This window comes from Lepeophtheirus salmonis, chromosome 11 (assembly GCF_016086655.4).
Source record: "Lepeophtheirus salmonis chromosome 11, UVic_Lsal_1.4, whole genome shotgun sequence".
Classification (NCBI taxonomy): Eukaryota; Metazoa; Arthropoda; class Copepoda; order Siphonostomatoida; family Caligidae; genus Lepeophtheirus; species Lepeophtheirus salmonis.
Genome location: NC_052141.2, coordinates 13,698,397 through 13,719,855, shown reverse-complemented (window position 1 = coordinate 13,719,855; position 21,459 = coordinate 13,698,397). Strand labels below are relative to the sequence as shown.

Below are 21,459 nucleotides of genomic sequence, written 5' to 3'. Positions count from 1 at the left end.
AAGGGACATTTTATAAAGGGAAAATAAGAAATATATTGTATCTCCTAAGCCTAACATTTGCGTTTCACTACTTATTTTAATGTTTAAATCCCAACTAAACCTCTTCTCTGAAGAAGTGCAGTCCGGATTGGTCTCGTTTAAAATTCAATGGATTCTATGGATGAATGGTTCATGACATCAGTTCTGTCCTTCAAAATTTGTAGCAATGCCGTCATATGAACTTGAATGCATTTTGTTGTATAAGTAATTTTTGTAGCCAAAAACTAACAAAAAACAGTCGTCACAGCCTTACTACTGACACACAGTGATTTTTGCTGTCGGGTGGGGATGTATCTGCTTCTTTTCCACAATTAAGGAGTCTTTTGGCATGCCAAGACTGTATTTTGTCACGAAACCTTTCGCCCAAAAGTATATCGGGGAAACTAGAATGGCCACTAGACAACCTACACCTACATCCAAACAGAGTTATGTATCTCAATTGGAGTATGCATTTGTTTAAGTTTTGTATGACCTTGACCTTTGACTTTCACCTCTCAAAATTGTATGTTTTTTTACTGTGACCATATATAATCTTGGTAAAAAGTTTGATCAGAATCGATATCTAACTTTTGCTCTACTCCCTGTGACTAACAAACCAAGAAACAACGGCAAAAATATAACTTCCGATCAACTTCGTTCGCGAAGGTAAAATTGGCTAACTACCGACTCATTGTGGGCCTTTTTTGGTTTCTTTTATCTGGGGTGCAATGAGACAATTGATGTAATGAATTAATATCGCCCCAATAAAAATCCCTGTAGATGAGTTGATAATTATATCAGCCGTGTTTCAAAATTGGTAACATTTATGTACACACAATGACGTCATATGTTGTTTAAAGACGTGCATGAATCCTATTTTTACCACTCATACATACGGGGAGAAAATTAGTACATAGATGCTAAGAGAAAAAAAAAAGGTCTAGGATTTGAAAACGAATCTGTCTACGGTCTGAGATTGCGACCATGATGGAGATATCGCTTTAAATAGATATTTCATAATTATCACTTAAGATCGAACCGAAATAAAAAATCGGTTTTTGATCGAGTATCAACACTAATCCATGATGTAGCTTATCCCAGGTAGAATGTGCATGCGAGTAATATGTAGAATGTACATTTATGTACTTATTTTAGAATGCAATTGCATTTAGTTGCATACCGTAATAGGCATTGATTCTTATGCATAAAGAGGAATGAGAAGTAGGGGGGTGTCAGGCTACTACATACCTTGCTTTATATCTATATAGCACGGCCTTAGCTCACAAACAACAATATATACAAATGTATTTTGTATCGACGTGTCTCTAAATCTCTTTAATTCCCCTTTTTAAAAGCATGTCTTTGATTTGGTTTGAATTCGAATTGAGCCCCGTTATTAAATTCTGAATAAAAAGTTTCAACTACAAATTAACCATTCCATAGTTGGGAAGATGCATTTGCTCTTTACTAACTAATGATTTAGAAGCCTTTTGTTCTCCAGTTTCACTTTGAAGAGGGAAAGGTTGCAAAATAGAACAAGGTTAATTGATTTTTGGTGAAATATTAATCAGAGCGTTACTTCTTTAACTCAAAAATACCCCATGTATTTTTGGGTTAGCTGTCAATTCCTACGTCTCACTTGATACTTTCATGATGTATTCTTTTTGATGATAAATAAACGAAGTAATTACCTGTACTGAAAGATAGGATTCGTGCAAGAGCATAAGGAGAAAGCGGGAGCGAAGCATATGGTATTCCTGAATTAAGACCCATGTTAATATTAGCTGACTGTCATATGATTCTGTAAAGGGGAAAATCTTTTAAATTTAAAAAAACATTAGTCTAGGAAAAATGTGATAAATTATATTTAAATTCATATATATTTATTTTATTATGCCTTAATATTGCTTACATCAGAGGGAGAAATTAACAACACGACAACTGATTAAATAATGAGCAAGCCGCTCCCCCCCAGCCCCCAAAAAAAAAAAAATATATATAAATAAATAATTATATCACATATATTTAAGTAATCATTTAACAGTGCCCCCCCCCAATGAGAACTGCTAGCAACGCCCCTGCTAGGTAGGATTTTAATATTGAGAAAAATGTATATCTATATAGATTTTGCAACTTGTATAAGAAAGTTGTGCAAGTTGCAATTTTTTCATCTTCAGATAAGTTATTTATTGTCAACATTGGTCATTCTTATGATTCATTGATACTATCATTTTATTTTGATAAATTCAAATTACATGGTTATTATGTATTTATGAGTAATCTAATAACTGATGGGATTTGAACTTTATACTCTAGTCATTTGTATTAAAATCCTCGAAAATAATAGTATTATTAAATGGAATCTTCAATTATAGCAGCCTCCTTATCCCAAGTACTGTAAATCCTAGTACTTAAAATTAATCATTTCATTTTTTTGTTTTTAATTTGTACAGTTTGGTTGTCCAAGTAACTCATTTTAAAAGATGTAGAGAGGTACTATGTGGCAATGATGGTCCGAGAGTATGTGCATAAGAGATAAATAGTAGATGAACTGCTTTCGAGCTTTTGTTCTACGTTTTTTGGACGAAAGGTTGCGTGATACAATAAAAGTAACGACGTGGGAGATTAATGGAACAATAGTTGGTCAATCTATTAGCTAGCCACCTATATAAATATGATGTACATTCAATGATAGAGGTCAAGTGGGATCTTACTTCTTCTTCCCTTTTGTGAAATATTATTAAGTATTTCGTGGCGGATCTAACCTTGAGGCATGAATAATAAATATATATATATAAGTGTATACATATAAAAGGAGGAAGGCCGTGAATTGTTCTGTCATTTCGTTATTTGATGATGAATTAGTTTCTTCTTCTTTTTTTTTTTTTTTTTTAGTTCTTTGTACATAGTAAGGAGTGAGGACTAAGGAGCCTATAGTATCATTCCTTTAGAACGCACATATTTAGATTTTATAATCGATACGTTCATATCTTAATAATAAGCGTACCTACAAGGCAAATAAGTGTGTGTGGGGGGGGGGCACCTTGATATTATAATAATTAAATAGTGTAGTTGGTATTGTGAATAATATATGTATATATACCTATAAGATGATTATCTAATTGTATGAATTTCACTTTCTCTTCCTTATAAATAAGTCATATTTTCCTCTCTGCTCGACGCATACATACATACATTCATATTAATAGTATTATATATAAATACTAACTGATAAGCGAGAGAAAGAAAAGTTTCTTTCTTTCTTTAGTTAGTTCAAGCCCCGTTTGTCATCATACGAACATACTTACTCCTTGTACTATGTACAACCGATTCTTCAAAAGAGAGTAAACTCTCTAGCAGATATAATATAGTGTATATTTATATGTACATTTTAATGTATGTATACATGAAGGGAGAAAAAAACGAGGGCCTCACTCTACATGGAGAATATATGTATGTACTTAAACAAATAATTAATTTATATGATATAGGGATCATGTAAGAGGGTGCGTGAGTTATATAAATACATATCTATTTCCTGACATTTTAAAACAATTATATTCATTCTAATACTCGGATTGGGTGAATGAGGAGTACTCCCTTAGACCAATTAGGCACTGTATAATTCATAAGTAACGCACAATATCCTTAGTACTTTTCAATAATAATGACAAATGCTTTAATGATCATAGAGCAAGCAGAAGGGATAAGGAGGAGACGCCGCTGCTCAATCGATGATGAATATCTAATAAATGATTATAATATAATATCCATGTACATAATAATTTGATTGTTGACGTTGTTGCTTATATAATTGTCCACCGGGTTTTGAGTTCTAGTTGTTTTTTTTTTTTTTCCTTTGAAGCGGGACCCTGAATATAATATGTACTAATATCTCATCGAGTACTACTACCAGCTACCTATATAATATCTAGGATTGAGTGGAGTTATTACATTATTATAGGTCTTGTAAGTAACAAAGTTATACTACAAAAAGGTTCCCTTTTTTTTCTTTTTTCTTTTGATAACCTTGAACGCTTTTAATCGACGACCATTTATTCCTCCATTATTCTGTAATTGTTGTTTTTATTATTATTATTATTAATACATACCCGTAACTCCACAAAAATAAATATTTCTTTTACATACAGTCTCACTAACATAAATAATTCTGTACATCTATGACCAAGGAAGTATTTTCGAATTTTTTTTTCCTTCTTCTTTTTAGGTCATGAAGGGCCAAGGACATTTATTTCCTTATACTATTCATGAGGATTACATATTATGTTAATGATTTTCAAGTCAAGGAGCTGAAAATATGACTTTTTTGTAAAAAAAAATTAAGTAGATAATAAACATATTTTGTTCAAAAATACTATTTGCTTGTATCCTCTCCACTTCGTAAGTCAAGGTTGCGTGGTTCAACATGTCAACCTTCCGCTTCTTTTATTTGTTGAATGTCTATGTGACTATATAATCATGGCATGCAGGCATTATATCCTCATTCATGTACCATATCATCAGTTTAACATTGCACCATAATACCATATGCTTCGCAGACGATGGTTGTGCCTTATGAATTATGAAATAAATGCCTTTTGATTTATAAATAACTCAATAGAGCCTTGTCGTGTGACGTAGAAAGTCCAACTTTGTGCCCAACCTTGTTAGAAGAGGGAGGGGGGATAAGAATTGGATTTGAGTTCAAGTTTAGTTGGGCATTGCGACTCGACTTGTTCTCATTATCAAAGACTTGCGAGCATTCGACTTGAATCGAATGCTAATTTTCTACTGAACTTTAGAAACTCCTAAAGACTATGGAGCCTATATTATAACTATGTACTTTAAATGTCTCAAATTAGTCTGAAAGAATTCTGAGGACTCGAATTGGAATCGATAAAACAATTCAAGGACTTGGACTCATGAACAAAGACTTGGGACTAGACTTGGACAAGTAGGATAAGGACTTTTACAGAACTCTGATGATCCCTGCAAGACATAACTACCCATTTAAGTATTTCATTTTGATATTCATGAATGCATTTCGCCATATTGCAAGTGGTCAATTAATACTTTGGAACTTCACAAGATCTAATTATGTTGAGTACAAAGTTGGATTTTCTACGTTATCCATCCTTCTAGTGCACATGATCTGAAGTTTTAATATATCTTGATCCCTCTTCAAATATGAGATATGAATGATATGCATAAATGTCACAATTTTCAAACCTTCCATTACAAATATGCCGATGATACTACATCGAGAAGATTTGGGAAGCTTCTGTTTGATTTTCAATCTTGAATTGATATTAAAAATAATATCGCTTTTTCATATTCATGACTCTATTTCCCCGTATCTAAAGAGTTATCAGAGAAATCCCTGAAGGGATATTTAGTGTAACATCATGTACCTACTCCTTCAAAAATTAATTCTTAAATTCATAGTATAAAATAATCTACTAAAAAGGATTTTTAGTCAATTTTTTTATTGGGATTATGTATAAATATATATATTTTTTAAATTATATGTAAGACAGAGGGCGAAACAATCAGTCTAAGTATTCATCTTAATTGAAAAATGTTCAAATTTTAGTATGAATATTTCGAAGGTTTTATGCCACGTGATTCATAAATATCGGAGGAACAATGATGTATTGAAGAAGAAGAAAATAAATTGTCAATACCTGCCAGAGTATTTTTTCCTTCAAATGTGCCACTCCACATATTTATTGTACTCATTACGAGGTTCTTTAAAAATTTCTATCGCTAAATACTCAGAAAATATTTGTAGTATTTTTTCATGAGCCGAGCTACAACTCTGTCAATTTATTTTTTGTTCCATAGCTTTAATACTTTCAAAATCGACTTTTTAAAAAGGTTAATTTTCGTCAACTTTCAGACATTTCTAGTAAACTACAGGAATGTCCCGTAAAACTTGAGGGTTTTTTCTATCAACTGACAAAATTTTATAAAATTACATCAGCTTTCATAGACATTATAGGAGTTGCAAAAATTTGATTCATAATAACATGTTTTGTCATTTGTCTGAGGCAGGTCTAAGGGTACGAATAGATTTTCTTTGTCATTTACAGGGTGGTCTAGAATTATTTGGAAAATATTTTAAGGCTTATAGCGAACGAACTATCTGCGGTAAAACCATATTTTTTAATTATTTGACGGATACATTTAATGTCATTCAATTATTTATTATCTCTTGATAATCTTGGCCACACGGCGCCGGAAACTTTGGCGGTCCCGGACGACCTCGTGCGGATGTACCTTTTCAATTATACTTGTATAATTGCCTGGACCTAAACCAATACGATTTCTATCGCTAAGGGAGGGTCGAGCATGAGGTCTATCATTTTGATGGCCGAGATTATCAATAGAGGTGAATCTCATTATAAATAATTAATTTTGTGTCATTCGTTCTAGTCTATCTAGTTCGTTCATTATGAACCTTTAAAGATTTTCCCAATTTATCTGGACCACACTATACAAATCTATGTAGGAAAACTTTTAGATTTTTAATAGCTCTAATTACCTTTTTTTTTAAATTGTCTAAAATAAAAGATTAATTTTCGTCATATTCCGGACATCTCCTGCCAACTACGGCTGGATTGTGTAAAATTAAGGATTTTATATATCAAGAGACAAAATTTCATAATGTTATATAAGCTGACATCAACTTGGACTGGTGAAATTTTTTTCCCCATCAAAATGACTGATTAACAAAATACGGGATATTATAGAAGAGACGATATGACGTCATTTATATAAAAAAACTAAAATAAATTTATTAACATATAATTTGAATTTCTATCCATAGTTTAATGAATGGGTGAGTTTGACTATAAATAGTAAAATTAAAGCAAGCAGATAGGCCAATATTCTGGAGAGGCACAAGCTCCAATCATGCAACCTGATGTGGTGAAAAACATTACTTTTGATGATATATTCGAATTGGAACTTATATGATCGAACCTTGTATAATTATAAAATATTATATCAACATCACGTGGTATTTAAGAAACTCTTTCATTTTGGGAGAATATTTGAAATCCCGGAAAATTGTTTTTGAGCAAACAATGATGATGGATTGACTGAACATATATAATTCAAAATTAGAGTAGATATATGCTTTAGGGTTTTCTAAAGTAAATGTTCAAAAAAATATTTGACTAATTATTCAAACTGATGAATTTACCCTTCAAAAGTGTCAATTTCAGATCAGATTATGTAGTAAGTTTCATTTAAAAACATAATATGAAATATTATATCTTGTATTAATATTTAAATAATAATGTCATTAATTCATAACGATGATTATGTATTCATATGTTAGTTTGCGAAAAGGAACGGATATACATAAAACTTTATACAGACTGTATCGATTGCTTATATCCCCAATTCATGAGTTTAGAAGGATTAAAATAATCTAATTTTAAGTAATTACATTTGAATGAACCAGGAGTTTGTAAAATTCGCATTGAGTTGAATGGATTTGGAATTATGATAATTTTTATTCAAATAATATATAAATTTTACTCCAGTAATTTTCCATTGATAATTTTATTAGTTAATTTGTATGGACAAGATTCATATATATATATATTTTGGAGGTGGGGGGCTTGTTTTTTTCCCACAGCATAATTTAATCGAAATCCTACTGACCATATAATCTTATGCAAACACGATTTGAAGTTGTTACTTTATTATGGAAAGTCAAATTCATCATTTTAAACAATTAATTTAATAATTTTCCTAACACTTATGATCATTTAACATATCTTTACTTTGTTTTTAAGTTGTAAATATGCAATGGTATAAAATGTGTTAATGTTACCTCAAAAATATTTTGTGGGGATTTCAAATATGGAATGGAAAAGATGCTTAACATTCCATGTGATGTTGATATACAATTACAACTACAGCAAATATTATTGCTTTAAAATTGTATGTACAAAGTTCATATAAGTTGCACAAGTGGAATTTATCCTAAAAATGATGTTTTTCACGGTTGTAGAATACTTTGCCGAACAACTTCGGGATAGAAAAGTGTCGATCAGAACTTGAATAGGTACATAAGAGCTCCAACACATTCAATCGAAACGATTGATCCGTTTGTACTGTCCATTAGATATCAATTAATTATTGATTGACACCTACTATTCCTTAAACACTTTTTAATTTATCTATAGGGAGGCTGTCATGATTTTGTTTTAGCGGTTCCAATAGAAGTTTGTGCCAACTTTTTAATCATCATCATAATAATCAATCAACACATAGTCATTGCAATTCGTGGCAAATAATATTGAACATTTTATTTTTCTGAATTGGTGTAAACTGATAGGGCATCATAATTATATAGTGTTACACTAATTTAAATATAATTTTTTTCAAGAAAACGCCTGTTGGGAAAAGTGTCATTGTACGGTTTTTTTAGAGCAAAGGGTTGCGTGATTGCTCCTCCACACCGTATTTGAAGTCATTGCCTCTTTGTTATTGTTTACATTTTATTCTTTAAGTATATTAATTCTCAGTAATAAATTAAAGCTATATTATAATATTGTATAAAAAAATATTATATCCCATTTCCATATGAGTTATCCGGATAAAGAGGACCCTGAAGTTCTCAAAGCTCTTCTTCCCTCCTTATTAACACTTCCTGATGGAAAATCCGTCATAGACCTAGAATATCTTCGTCAAAAAGTATGGAGAGAGACCTCTAGTTTTGTTCTTCCTCCCGAGTCCGTTCTTCGTGGTATGCAAGCCAACATATTTAAAATACTTTTGAAGAATGAAGGCGGAGTATGTTTCTTATTATTGGATTTGTTCAATCATATACTTTTATTTACCTATTTTCTCTATTTACAATTTTTGCTTGCCTCGTAGGATGAACGGTCTATTGTCATTAAACGTATTTACCCAGGAGAGTTACCAAAGAAACAGAATGAGGATGTCTTGCTTGATTTTATCGAGTCTGTTCGTAGGGAAGTCATCTTCTACAAGGATTTCCTCTCCCACACAGAGGACAGCATTGCTCATTTAATCCCCAAAATCTACGAAATTTTAACAAATTATAATGAAAACGAGTAATTATTGTAATGATTATGCCTTAAAAATGATAGCTAGTTACAAGGCTCTTTACCTATGTATTATTATCTGGAATTCCACAGAGTTGTGAGGGATCCTATGAGCATGAATAGTCTTATTATTATGTCTGATATGTCGGATAAATACTATCAAAGACCAGCAATGAACGAACAAGAGGCCAAAGTTGTTTTGAAGAGTAGGTCTCTAATAATATACTCGCATATTTGTGGATACTAGATAATATAACAAAACAGTATAATTTGTTCTAGATGTAGCGGAATTTCATGCATTTTATTGGAATAGGCTACCTAAAAAAGCGGAGAGAGGGAGTTTCTGGGTCTTAGAAAGGCGACTTACCACTGGAGGTATTTTAATATGCTCTAAATAAATAAATACATATTATATCCTGTTCTTTTAATGTTAGTAATAAAAATATCAATTTTTGAATTTAAATAGAGCTAGAAGAAACGGAAGTAAAAAGATCATGGACTGCACTCTTGAATCGACTTCCAATGATTCGTCAAGAGTGTTCCAATCTCACTGGACTTGAGAATTTGGCATCGATTTTATGCTCAAAGGCTCTGGAACTTGATAAATTCATTCAGGAAGGTTGTGTCACTCGAATTCATGGGGATCTCAAGGGATGGAATCTCTTTCTTTCCACAGAAGAAGCCCTTTTGATTGATATGCAATGGACAGGAAAAGGGCATCCCTTGCAGGCAAGTGGTTCCATACTCTGGGATTTTTCAAAAAAAAAAAAAAAAAAAAAAAATTATTCTAGGATGTGGCCTATGTACTCACAACTTCCCTAGATTCATCTTGTCTTCCTCAAATGAATAACTTGGTTGACTACTATATTGAAGAGTTATCTAAATATTTGGGAGATAAGTCATTGAATTATAGTACTCTAAGGTCTCAATTCGATTTGGTATGGTGTGACTATGTTCGGGTCATCGTGACCGGGATCTGGAAAAAACTCACTCTTCAAAGCATGGAGTCCAATAAGGAAAAAATTGGACCAAGCATGATTAATCGAAGCATAAAACACGTTCTCTTTATCATTAAAAGGCTGCATGGTTTGATTATTGAGAAAGATATTCTTGACTCAATCATCTTCCGTGATTTCCGATTATAAATTATTGCATACAATGAAATTTATTTGTAATTAATTCATTATGATACCTTTAAAAATTTATAATTCGTCCCTACATTGAAATTAAACTCATAGCAATATTTAGTTATAATTTAATTTTCCTGTTGACGTCATCGTTGTTGATATCGTCCATTTTTGGGGCCTTAACAACCAAGTTTTATAACAACAAAAACCTTTTTTTTTCATTATTATTAAGGAAAATAGTGAACTACTGGATGTCAAAGTGGAGCCGCAAGTGGAAGGACTTCAACTTTACTGGTTATAAAAATGTTATCGCTCAATTGTCCTATTTTAAGCTGTATATGAACCTAAAATGTATAAAAAATATGTTAATACATCGTTATACAATTTTATTTCCGTATTGTATATACAAATTAACTATTATAATGTAACGAATAAGATGTTTTTCTCTAACTATCCTACTTTTCTTATCCCTAAACGAGCAAAAAAAAAATACAAATCTTATATTTTTTAGGGATTATCAGTAAATATTACTTTGATTTAATTCAAATGTAAGTGTTTATCATTGGCATTAAGTAGTATTCAATGCAGTTATTAAGTCTTTTTTTTATATTACTAAAGCCATTTGATGGGCTTTTAAAACGTTGATCGGAAATTTGTCTATTTATGTAGTAAAAATATCCATCTTAATCCCCCAAAATGTCGTCTCCTTCATTTATGACGTCTATAATAAACGTCTATATCAACAGAAATAAAAGTAGCTAGCGTTAAAAAAAACATATGGTAACTCTACATTAACAAAATACAGATAAATTAGAATAAAAAAAAATCATAAGGTACGTAGTTCAGAAACTAATTCGACATTACGAAGCATGGGTCCTTCTTCAGGGGTTCTTTTAAAGTGTGGCATATGTGAAATCCAGGATCGGAAATACAAGTGTCCAACGTGCTACGTTCCTTAGTAAAATTAATTTTATTTATAACCAAAATTCTCAGGTCATTTGACTTGTCTGTTTATTTCATTATTATTTTGCGTCATGAATTTTTAAATATATTTGAAATTTGTCAAAACACATGTTTTTTTAATTTTAATGAGATGATTAAATATTTTAACCTATGATGATGTCTTTATTTTTAGCTGCTCTTCGTCTTGTTTCGGAAGTCATATCTGTGTGCCTTACGTGCCGCCAAAGGAAAACTCAAATCCTAAAAAGTCCACTATCTTTCAGGAGAATAATAGTACGGTGGATTTGACCGCATTGGGAAAGAGCGATCCATTAAAGTATGTCTACACTTACCTTATCTTGTATTAATAGTATGCAGGTCCCACATTCATTTTTCTTTTATATTAAAATAGAACATTACTCAAGTCAAGTCCATGCCTCAGAGACCTTTTGGAAAGAGTGAATACGACTCATAATCCAGAGGGATTCATGAAACTTGTGATGAGAGAACCTATTTTTGTAGAGTTTGCAGATCTTGTGCTTGATATCTTAGACTCGGAGTCGGAAAAATCCTCTTAATTATTTAATTGCGTCGATGTAATAATAATAAAAAACATTAAATAAGATGTCTGACATGTATTGGAAAACCGAGCATAAACACAATTATTGTTGGGACCAAGTGGCTAAAGGCTTCTGGAAACGTTATCCTAATCCCAACAGTCAACATGTATTCTCTGAAGACATCATTGCCTCTAACTTGGAAGGTTCCGTCCTTCAAACGAAGCGTGTCATTATGAAGACCAACAAGCTCCCATCCTGGGGTAGACATTTTTTCAGTGCTCGAAGAGTTCCAGTCATTGAGGAAGCTTTTATTGACGCTTCCAAAAAAGAAATTATTACGTATACCCGAAACATTGGTTTGAGAACATTTATGGGTACGACTGAAAAAGCTACCTATCTATGTGATAAAGACGGGAATACTAGGGTCATAAAGGAAGTTTGGATTGAGTCAGATATCTATGGATTTCGAAGAGCCATTAAAAAGTTTGGAGTGGAACGGTTTAAAAGTAATAGCGTTAAAGCAACAGAGGGATTTGACTTTGTACTAAGAGAGCTGTTTACTGGTGATAAATTGCATTGAGAACAGTTGATTTATTTTTACACTTATCACTACGTAATCATCATTCTCTGATCATTACATATATTTACATTCTTTATCTAATTATATTTGAAATTTTTTAATATACTCAGATATCCATGTGAACGGAAATCCATCTCATAGTGTAGGTAAATATTCCAGGATTTTCATTCTTGCTTCCTGGAGTAGATATTGTTGAGTTTTTTTTTCTTTTTGAATCAATATTATTGTTAGTATCAAATGAAATTGTTGCTTATAAGTGAAATATAGGGATGTCTATTCTATTCGAGCACTCCATTAATTATTACGTCAATTCTTAAGTTAAAGCAACAATTAGCTGTAGTGCATTATACAAATTGCAAATCCGTAGAAAAAGGTTATAAATTTTTAAATTACTGATTATGTTTTTATGCTTCAGATATTTAAGACTATGTTCCATTTTTCCAACGGATATTTTACTAATATACTATTTACTTACAAAAATTGTGAGATGTGGAGAATTAATGTATCTTATCGATGTAAGAAAAAGATCTTATTTTTGACAAAAAGTATTTCATGGCAGATTTTCCCCGGCTTTGCGAGTCAGAGCCGAAATGCTGTGAATTTTTAATTATATCAGTGAGTCGAGCTTTATATTTTTTTTTTTGTCAAAATATAATTGTTGGATAATTATTATAGAAAAATAAATTTTAACTAATAATATTTTAAAAGTAATCATTTTATGTCCTAGCTGAACATGGGGCTATTTATTAGCGTCAACCCCGTAATTCTAAAAGGGTAAGGTTTGTTTCACACTTAAGATTAAAATCTTTTCGAAAAGGTTCACGTTTTTGTCAAAAATGAAAGTATGTTGTCATTTTGGATAATTAAAAAACAAAAGTTCAGTCAAAAAGACTCCCTCAATAGAAAAATCATAAGGAATGGGCGGCATGACTAGTGTTGATGGTATCCCAATGACTATCACAAAATAAGACTATATTATTAAGTATAATACATATTTATATAATTTAAAAAAATTATATGATGATAAGTTAGAACTGCAAGATTTACAAGATTCATAGTTATATTGTATCTCTTAATGCCTTATTATTTTTTAAAAGAAGGGAAATATTCATTTGTATAAGGGACCCGATTAAATTATAATATTCTTAACAAAAAATTATATTATTTATTTTCATTTATTCTTCGATCCTTCATTTATTTTTCATAGATCGGTGAACGGGTGCTACAGTCCCCTAGTCATTAACATCATAAAAATCTACTGGGGTACAATTTACATTTTAATAACCTCACACACTAATTCAATCCTCTAAAAAAGTTCGGTTTGGACCTGTCTAAGAAAAATTCAGTCTAGATCGCTCCTAAAGCAAAATAGGTCAGGATATATCGGTTTTACAAAAAAGTATGTCTCATTTAAAATTATTTTTAGAGCGATTTTATGGATGAATTGTTCATGGTGTTATGAGTATTTCAAAATGGTGGCCTTTCACTAGAGTAACGTTGTGAATATGAATTACTGTTAAATGTGTTGCATAAATCATATTGAAATAGTGAACACATAAATCAGTAAAGAGAAGAAAAAGATCCATTGACTTAGACCGAAAAAATCGATACACGATTTGAAAACGATTAAATTTCGATCTACGGTCAGAGAAATATCGTGGTCTATACGATCCGAAATAATTGTCTCTAAAAAATTACTTAAAACCGATCCGGGGAATAAACTTGATCCTGGACTAAGTCTTATAAAATTATTTAAAAAATAGAGATGGGATAGAAAATGCACCCAATATTGTACAACCTGAATGTATCACTAATTATTTATAAATCATATATAATTTAAATGAGAAGCAAGGATTTATATTTTCACAAACACGGTCGATATGACCGTTGTATCCTTTATTGTATAACACAATCTCCCCAAAAGAAACATAAAAAGTTGCCTAATATCAGTTGGTAGTTAGCAAATTAGAAAATGTTCCCAGCTTAATAAGAACTAATTCAACGTATCAAATTTTAGAACACGGATTAAGATAAATATTCAGATCCAGACAATTGTATATATTATTGTTAGTGAAATAATATATATATATACAGTACCATAGATATTCAATGTATTATAGTAAAAAATCTACTTTTTTGAGTTTCAAATAAGAATTGCAAACCTTTATTGGGAAATTGTCATATTTTTTATTTATTTTCCCCTGATTAGATGGGTGGGATGATTATCCCGGTTTTAGATTTTTCCTATTGTTATGAATACACGGAGTATTATCCTTTTTTATACGTACGTAATCATTTTATCTTCTAGTACAGAATTGCCTTTAACTTATTTTAGGATCTAATAAATATTATATCCTAGTTTTATCTCGAGAACAAACCCTACTTCACGACTCCCTATTTATTCCTCAATTGGCGACGAGCTATGATACTTTCCACCTTAATACATAACAATAATTAGATCCAAAAAAAATGTGGTTATTGATTATTTTGTCAACACCTATATACATAATATACCTTGATGTTCCAGCAGATGAAGTACCATAAAGTGGTATAATAAGAGGACATTGTAGAAAGAAAATGAATGATGATACATAATGATTTCAAGGAAATAGTGTGACAAGAGTCATTTATTATCGAATTAAGAAGAAATTTGAGGTCTTATTTATATATCATAATTGTTTTGAGATGAGGATGTGTTTTTTTTTGTATCCTTATTTATACGAAAATAAAAGGATATAAGGAATAAAATGAGAATACTGGATATAAATAAATTATATCTCTTTCTTAGTAATATGATCCCCAATTAGAACATTTTTTTAAATAAATATATATTACGGGTACGATTAACAATTTTGCCTCACGTCATATTCACTCTTTCTATCTTGAAATTGGAGAACGCGACAGTGAAGAATTGAAACCTTAATTATCGCAACCTTTTAATAATAAGGAAGAATAGAGCCTTTAGTATGCGAATTATATATTATTGGACGCATTATTAGGATCTTGAAGGAAGTTGAATGGTCTCATTAATTGGAGAAAGTTGTAATTTCGTCTGTTAAAGAGTATCAGTGGGGAAGGGTTTGTGGTCGGAATTTGGACTGAGTCGATCACATCTCTTTATGTAACTACACTACGACTTAAGCTTGTATCTATCATGAAACATATTTTTTTGAGCCTCCTTGTGATCACCTCCGCCCTCATCCACGGCTCAACTCTGATCCTACCGATACTCCATAAGTGACGAACGCACAACTTCTACCATATAATGATATCTTTCAACTACTTTCAGGATCCTCAAAAGTGTTATTTGTCCGTATAGCTTTAAAGGGTTGAGATCCCTTTGACTATTCTCCTACTCAAATGGTAATAATTAACAAATTTTCTTTCCTTATTATCAAAAGGTTGCGATAATTAAATTTCAACTTTTCGCTGGCGCTGTCTCCAATTTCGAGATAGAAATAGACAATATGACTAGCCGGCAAACTTGTATGCCATACCCGTATATATTTCACTCATATCTTAATATTAATTAAAAAACTTCCTAAGTAGTAGTATTATGGCTCCCTAGTATTAATGACTAATTAATGCATTTTAAATAGAAGGCGTGCGGCCGATTGAACTGTATAGTTGGTAAGCCTGAGTCTCTTTCCTCCATCCTAGCGCAGCCGCTCTTCGTTGTTTATTATTATTTATTGTATTTTACCAGACTTAAGTTATTGTTTTCGTGGAATTGAAGTAATTAGCAAGGACTGGAGTCAGTAAAATGACCTCTTTCAGCGATTGGTGTTATGGATATACTCCGAGTTCCAACTACCAAAGTGATGGTAATGGCTACGGTATGTACGAAGAGAATCGTACGTACTACCAAGAGAACCCCACGTATTACGGAGCGAACCCCCCCAGTAATAATAATTACCAAGATAACTACTCAAATAACTCCACCACTTACCAAAAAAGCCCTCCTAACAACTTTAATCAAAATAATGGTTCTAACATCTACCAAAATAACCCCATGCATAACTACCAAAAGTACCCCAATGGACCAAATAACTACCAAGTGAAAAAGACGTCGTCCCCTGTGGTCAACTCCACACAGTCCGCCTGTGCAAGGCTTCACAACTATGCTCTCCAAAACAATCTCCTGGAGTCTTACTCCACCGTCAATCAGAATGGAGGCTACGTAGTCACACTCACTCTTGGCAATCAACAGTTCCTTGGGAACGGAACTAATCTTAAAATGGCTAAAGAGGCCGCCGCGTCTCAAGCATTAAGGTAAATCCAATACGTGCATTAAATACTAGTGTTGTGCGATCCTTATGTAAGTCCCGTCCTGTTCAGCCCTCAAACTGATCAAGTTCGGTCCTTGATGACGTCACTCAAATCTATTTCTTCTGTTTTTCATCAGTTCTAGGACTGACAGTTCCAAGAACCAGTCCTAGGACTGGACTGGACCAAATTAATAAGGGCTCACGTAGCACTAATACTAACTAACATGCCACATCAAGAATGCCATTTTTTGAAAAGTTTAATAGTGCGTTTCTACGGGACGTCTTGACATTTTCTAGGCTAAACAACCAAGTTTTAAAGCAATGAAAACCCTTTTTTCATTGTTATTTAGGAAAATAGTCACCTATTGGCTGTCAAAATGTGACACACATATGAAAATATTTGTAAAACCTTACTGTCTATCAAAAATCTATCCCTCAAATGCCTGGTTTATTGTATATTTGACCCTGAAATGTGTTACAAATATGTTATTACATCGTTATACAATCTTATAATCATATTGTAGACAATTAATTAACTATTAGAATGGAAAGTATAAGATAGGTTATCTAATTATCCTATTTTTTTCGTACTTAATCGATCAAATAATAATTCCTTGTATAAATTTAGAGATTTCATAGGGATTTTCAGTACAAATGACATTGATAAAATATTCAAATATTACTGTTTATCTTTGAGATCAAGTTGTATTCAAAGCGGGTGTTTAGTTTTTTTAATTATTATTATTCTAGAAGCCATTTGATTTGACTTTCATCACGATTTATTGTAAATTTCTCCATTTTATATCGAGGGATGAATTCCAAATTATCGTTACTCAAAAATAAAAAATATTTGTGACAATCCATATACCTAAAAGTTTAATATTTAAAAATAAAGAAATTGAGACTGTTCAAATGAATTTCTAAGATCCATTTTGTTGTAAAAATTGGAAGAAAAAAAAACAACAACCAAAGAATGGTGTTTCCATGCTTAATTCTGTGAAGTAAATTTTTCAGTTACGACAATTTGGCTCTCAGCCCAGGATATAGTAAAGGTATCAACTTTAAAAACCCAAGTCTCTTTTAGTCTCCTTCAATTATGATGTAATTTATGACGTCAGTAAAAATGCTCTATAAATAATCTTAAAAGAAATCCAGGACAAGTTCTTTTCAAAATTTACCTGACTTTATGATTATGTTATTTTTAATTAATTAGTATGTAATTATGAATATATATTTGTTAAAAAATAGGGAAACATCATACATTGAAAATGATGTTCAATACAAAAGCTCCAACTCCGGCACAACAGCCACCTCCCAACTTCACGAAATTGCCACTAAAAAAGGAGTCAATGTGGAATTCAAATTTATAGAGCCATATAACTTTAAATTCAAGTCCTCAATGAGAGCATGGGCCAAGACAGACATCATGTCGAGTTACAAAGTTCATTTAAAAGTAGCTTCTTATGACTTCTATGGGCAGGCAGATCATCCTCAAAAAGCCAAACATATTGCTTCTAACGAAGCACTTGCATATGTAGAAGCCCTACCTGATATACCAAAAGCTAAAACCACTGTGGTTGATGGTTTACTCGAAGGAAAGAACGTCATCATGGCTTTAAATGAAATAGCAATGACTAATGGACTTTGTCCAGAATGGAACATGGTTTCGGATCAGGGATTACCTCATCAAAGGACCTTTACTTGGTCATTAAAGTTGGGAGATCACGAGGTCGTTGGAACTGGGAGCTCAAAAAAGGTTGCCAAAACAACAGCAGCTAATCAGATGTTGAACATCATTCCGGAGGAATGGAAAAAGGCTGTACTAGAGATGGATGGTAAAAAGAAGAAGAAGGCAAACAAGAGAAAGTCAGGCTCTGCATCAAACAATCCAGACAATTCAAATAAAACTGAGCCAGAGGAGGAGGGGGCTCATCCCGTAAAGAAAGCAAATCTGAGTAGTCCAGAAAATCCTTCCTTGGATAAAGTAACCACCCCATTGAAGGCAGAAGTTCCAGTTAAAGTAGAAGATAATTCTACTCCTTTATCAGCTACAACGGATATCGCACAACTTCCCTCTAACCTGCCCATCTTTGAGCAAATTACCTCATCCAATCCCATCTCATGTCTCTATGAGTACTGTAAAAAGGGTAAAAATACTTTATTTCCCATAATTTGATTTATTTATTTAATTCCTTTTCAGCTAAATTTGATGATCCTGTCTTTGAATGTGTGAGTGAAAACGTGGTTGAAACATGGCTAAAGGGTCAACAAACTCTTAAAAAGACAGAATACAACATGAAACTCATTGTTAAAGATAAAACCTACTACGAGTCTGGATCTAATAAAAAACTAGCTAAAAACAATGTTGCTACCAAAGCATGGAACAATATCCGTGCTGGGATTGATTAGAAATACATTTTCTAACTTTGATAGGTTTAATATTTTTTTTTTTTTTTTATTCATTGATTGAAAATAAAAAGGGCTTAACTTCCAATCAACCTAAACTATAATTTTTGATTACATGTTATTCCATTTTATTATGTATTTAGTAGTTCTCTCTTTCAACTCATCACCATTATTTTATCTATTGAGGAAAAAGAAGAAATAATGCTACTCATTTATGTTTTTGTAATATTTTTTATTTTAAGCTAACAACATGTATTATTTTGTCTCTGTGAATGCTACCATTTATGGAAGTATCGCGCTCTTCTTAGTAGCAAAAAATATCAGATAGTGCACATAAATTGTCTACCCGCCTAGCTGTTTGTATCTATTTTTTTCTTAAATAAATTATTTTTTAAAACCATCATGGATAATTCAAAAGCCTGGGTCATCATTCTGCCTATATTAATTGGAATCGGATCCATCAAAGTCCCGAGACACTTTGAGTACATCTCCTACATCCAGAGATCTGAAGAGCTCTTTGAATTCATGAAGGATTTTAGGTAAAGTATTCATATTTTTATTCAATCATGTGATAATATTATATATATGTGATATAATCCTTTTCATCCCATAGTCTCCCATTTTATTATTATTACACATTGCTCTTGATTGACGACGATTGTATTACCAATTTATTTTGTCCTTACAGAAATTATCAAGAATTGAATCCTCTCATTACTTATATAAACATTACGGAAGAAGGTCCCTATCACCAAGAGGCAGAGTATGAGGAATACTATGAAACTCTTCCCTCTATTTTTATGAATCGTTCCAAGGGGAAATTCCTTGTTAAGCCCCATATCCTAATCATTGAGTCAACACATTCTACTTGTTTAATAATGGGAGAATATTATTGTCTTCAATCAAGTTCAATTAAACAAATTCAAGACAGGACGAGTGAACTTGATCTTAGCATTGATTACGAATGCCCTCTTGCTCTGATACCCATTTGCGTTGTAGAAATTGAAAAACAACAGACCAAAATTTTAAATAATATTAAAGGAATGTTCGGAACAGGAAGACGTTGGTGACCTGACTCATTTAATGAACTTTTTATATAGACAATATACTATATACATATTCCCCTTAAGATCTGTACAGTTTCTCTAAATCTTATTTTATCATTATTGAAGGAATTCTGTTTTTGAATTGCACAATAATTGGAATTGTAAATAATACAACATAAACGTTTCATCCTTTAAAATTTATTCGTTAGTTGTTGGATAGTTATTAATTTGTGTGTGTTTCTTTGTATTTATTTAATAAAGCTGCATTGTCATAATGGAAAATATATATATATATATATTGATTCAAATTGAACGCTCATGGTCGACATTTGTCACATGTTAATGAGAGAAATGTATCAATAATTATAATACTCTGTACATTAAATTGTCCCGTTGTCATGTTATTTTTCCCCTCGGTACATAGGCCTTTTCAGAGGGGGACTATTAAAAAACTAACTTGACATGTTTGAGGCCTCTCAGACCATTTTTGGCGGAGTATGTGCCATTATAATTTGAAAAATCGGATTCTTAGCTCAAAATTGGTCCTTTGTAGATCTGTTGTACCGTTCGAAATATGATGCTATGAGTCAAAAACAGAACTGTTGATATTTTTAATATTCGATTTATCAGATACAAATTTTATGCTCAACTATTTGAGGTTTCCCCTTCTTTTTAACATAATTAAATTTGACCCTAGTCATAGTTCTTTAACATAAAGAAGTAACATTTTCTTTGATAAAACTGGGAAACTGCATATCATTGAAGAGTCAATACATTTTCAATCCCTTTAATTATAAGAAGCGCCGAACATTTCCCAAGTTTGGAGATTGAATTGAAAAATGAACAGCGTCTACGCTTTCCGTTCATTTTTGAAAGATTGACTGCGTTCATGTCCTTATTGTAACTAAGGGGTCCTTTTGACTATTTTTTTTTCCTAATCCCGCTTTTTTTTGGGAACAAGACAAATTCACGTTGTATAGGGACATTTTCAGTACTAAAACCCTTAAAATGGGATAAATTATTTTTAAAACTCCACTTTTTACTATTTTTTCGTATGGTTAAGCATGGATTACTTAACAATGTTAAGTAATCCAGGACGATAAAACATTTTATTTTTCATAAATTTACTAGATTTTTAATCCAGTAATTTCAATACTGCAAATATGAAACTAGCTGACACATCGTCTTGTAAGAAAGTAAGAATATACCACTCGTCCACTCAAACTTATACAACAAAAACGATCGATTCATACAGCCAAGCGTGCGGATCCCAGTCTATATAAATTACTAGAGCAATCATGACAAAAGAAGATCTCCGATTTCAGTCTCTTAAGAAAAAAATCAGCAATTTCAGCGGTAATAAGTCTGGTAGATGGAATAAAGAGGATATTACTCAATTCTCTCTCCTCAAAAGCTTACAGATACA

The 21,459-nt window shown here is 31.9% G+C and overlaps 4 protein-coding genes and 1 long non-coding RNA gene across 7 annotated transcripts; 4 read left to right on the top strand and 1 right to left on the bottom strand.

Moving 5' to 3' along the window:
* The first annotated feature begins 8,507 nt into the window (after positions 1–8,507).
* On the top strand, positions 8,508–12,594 carry LOC121126188 (uncharacterized). 2 transcript variants are annotated; one of them, XM_040721497.2, is made up of 8 exons: positions 8,508–8,829; positions 8,914–9,113; positions 9,198–9,310; positions 9,384–9,479; positions 9,571–9,833; positions 9,896–11,064; positions 11,367–11,510; positions 11,586–12,594. In XM_040721497.2, exons 1-6 carry the CDS (start codon positions 8,620–8,622, stop codon positions 10,247–10,249), a joined length of 1,236 nt encoding a protein of 411 aa, XP_040577431.1. In that variant the 5' UTR covers positions 8,508–8,619; the 3' UTR covers positions 10,250–11,064; positions 11,367–11,510; positions 11,586–12,594. The 2 variants fall into 2 exon arrangements, with proteins under 2 accessions (XP_040577431.1, XP_071747900.1); XM_071891799.1 differs by having other exon boundaries at positions 9,896–11,189.
* Positions 11,101–11,751, top strand: LOC121126365 (zinc finger HIT domain-containing protein 3). The gene is made up of 3 exons (XM_040721689.1): positions 11,101–11,189; positions 11,367–11,510; positions 11,586–11,751. The coding sequence occupies exons 1-3, from the start codon at positions 11,101–11,103 to the stop codon at positions 11,749–11,751; spliced, it is 399 nt and encodes a 132-aa protein (XP_040577623.1).
* On the bottom strand, positions 12,019–15,250 carry LOC139906628 (uncharacterized). The gene is made up of 2 exons (XR_011782268.1): positions 14,828–15,250; positions 12,019–14,749 (listed from the first exon to the last, which is right to left on the bottom strand). It is a non-coding gene; the product is annotated as an uncharacterized lncRNA (long non-coding RNA).
* Positions 15,251–15,273: 23 nt separating this feature from the next.
* On the top strand, positions 15,274–20,315 carry LOC121125914 (uncharacterized). 2 transcript variants are annotated; one of them, XM_040721174.2, is made up of 5 exons: positions 15,274–15,676; positions 16,020–16,585; positions 17,830–18,728; positions 18,782–19,526; positions 19,676–20,315. In XM_040721174.2, the coding sequence occupies exons 2-4, from the start codon at positions 16,077–16,079 to the stop codon at positions 18,988–18,990; spliced, it is 1,617 nt and encodes a 538-aa protein (XP_040577108.1). In that variant the 5' UTR covers positions 15,274–15,676; positions 16,020–16,076; the 3' UTR covers positions 18,991–19,526; positions 19,676–20,315. The 2 variants fall into 2 exon arrangements, with proteins under 2 accessions (XP_040577108.1, XP_071747899.1); XM_071891798.1 differs by lacking the exon at positions 15,274–15,676 and adding an exon at positions 15,768–15,943.
* LOC139904747 (uncharacterized) lies at positions 19,390–20,057 on the top strand. Its single transcript, XM_071891782.1, has 2 exons — positions 19,390–19,526; positions 19,676–20,057. The coding sequence occupies exons 1-2, from the start codon at positions 19,390–19,392 to the stop codon at positions 20,055–20,057; spliced, it is 519 nt and encodes a 172-aa protein (XP_071747883.1).
* Positions 20,316–21,459: the final 1,144 nt, after the last annotated feature.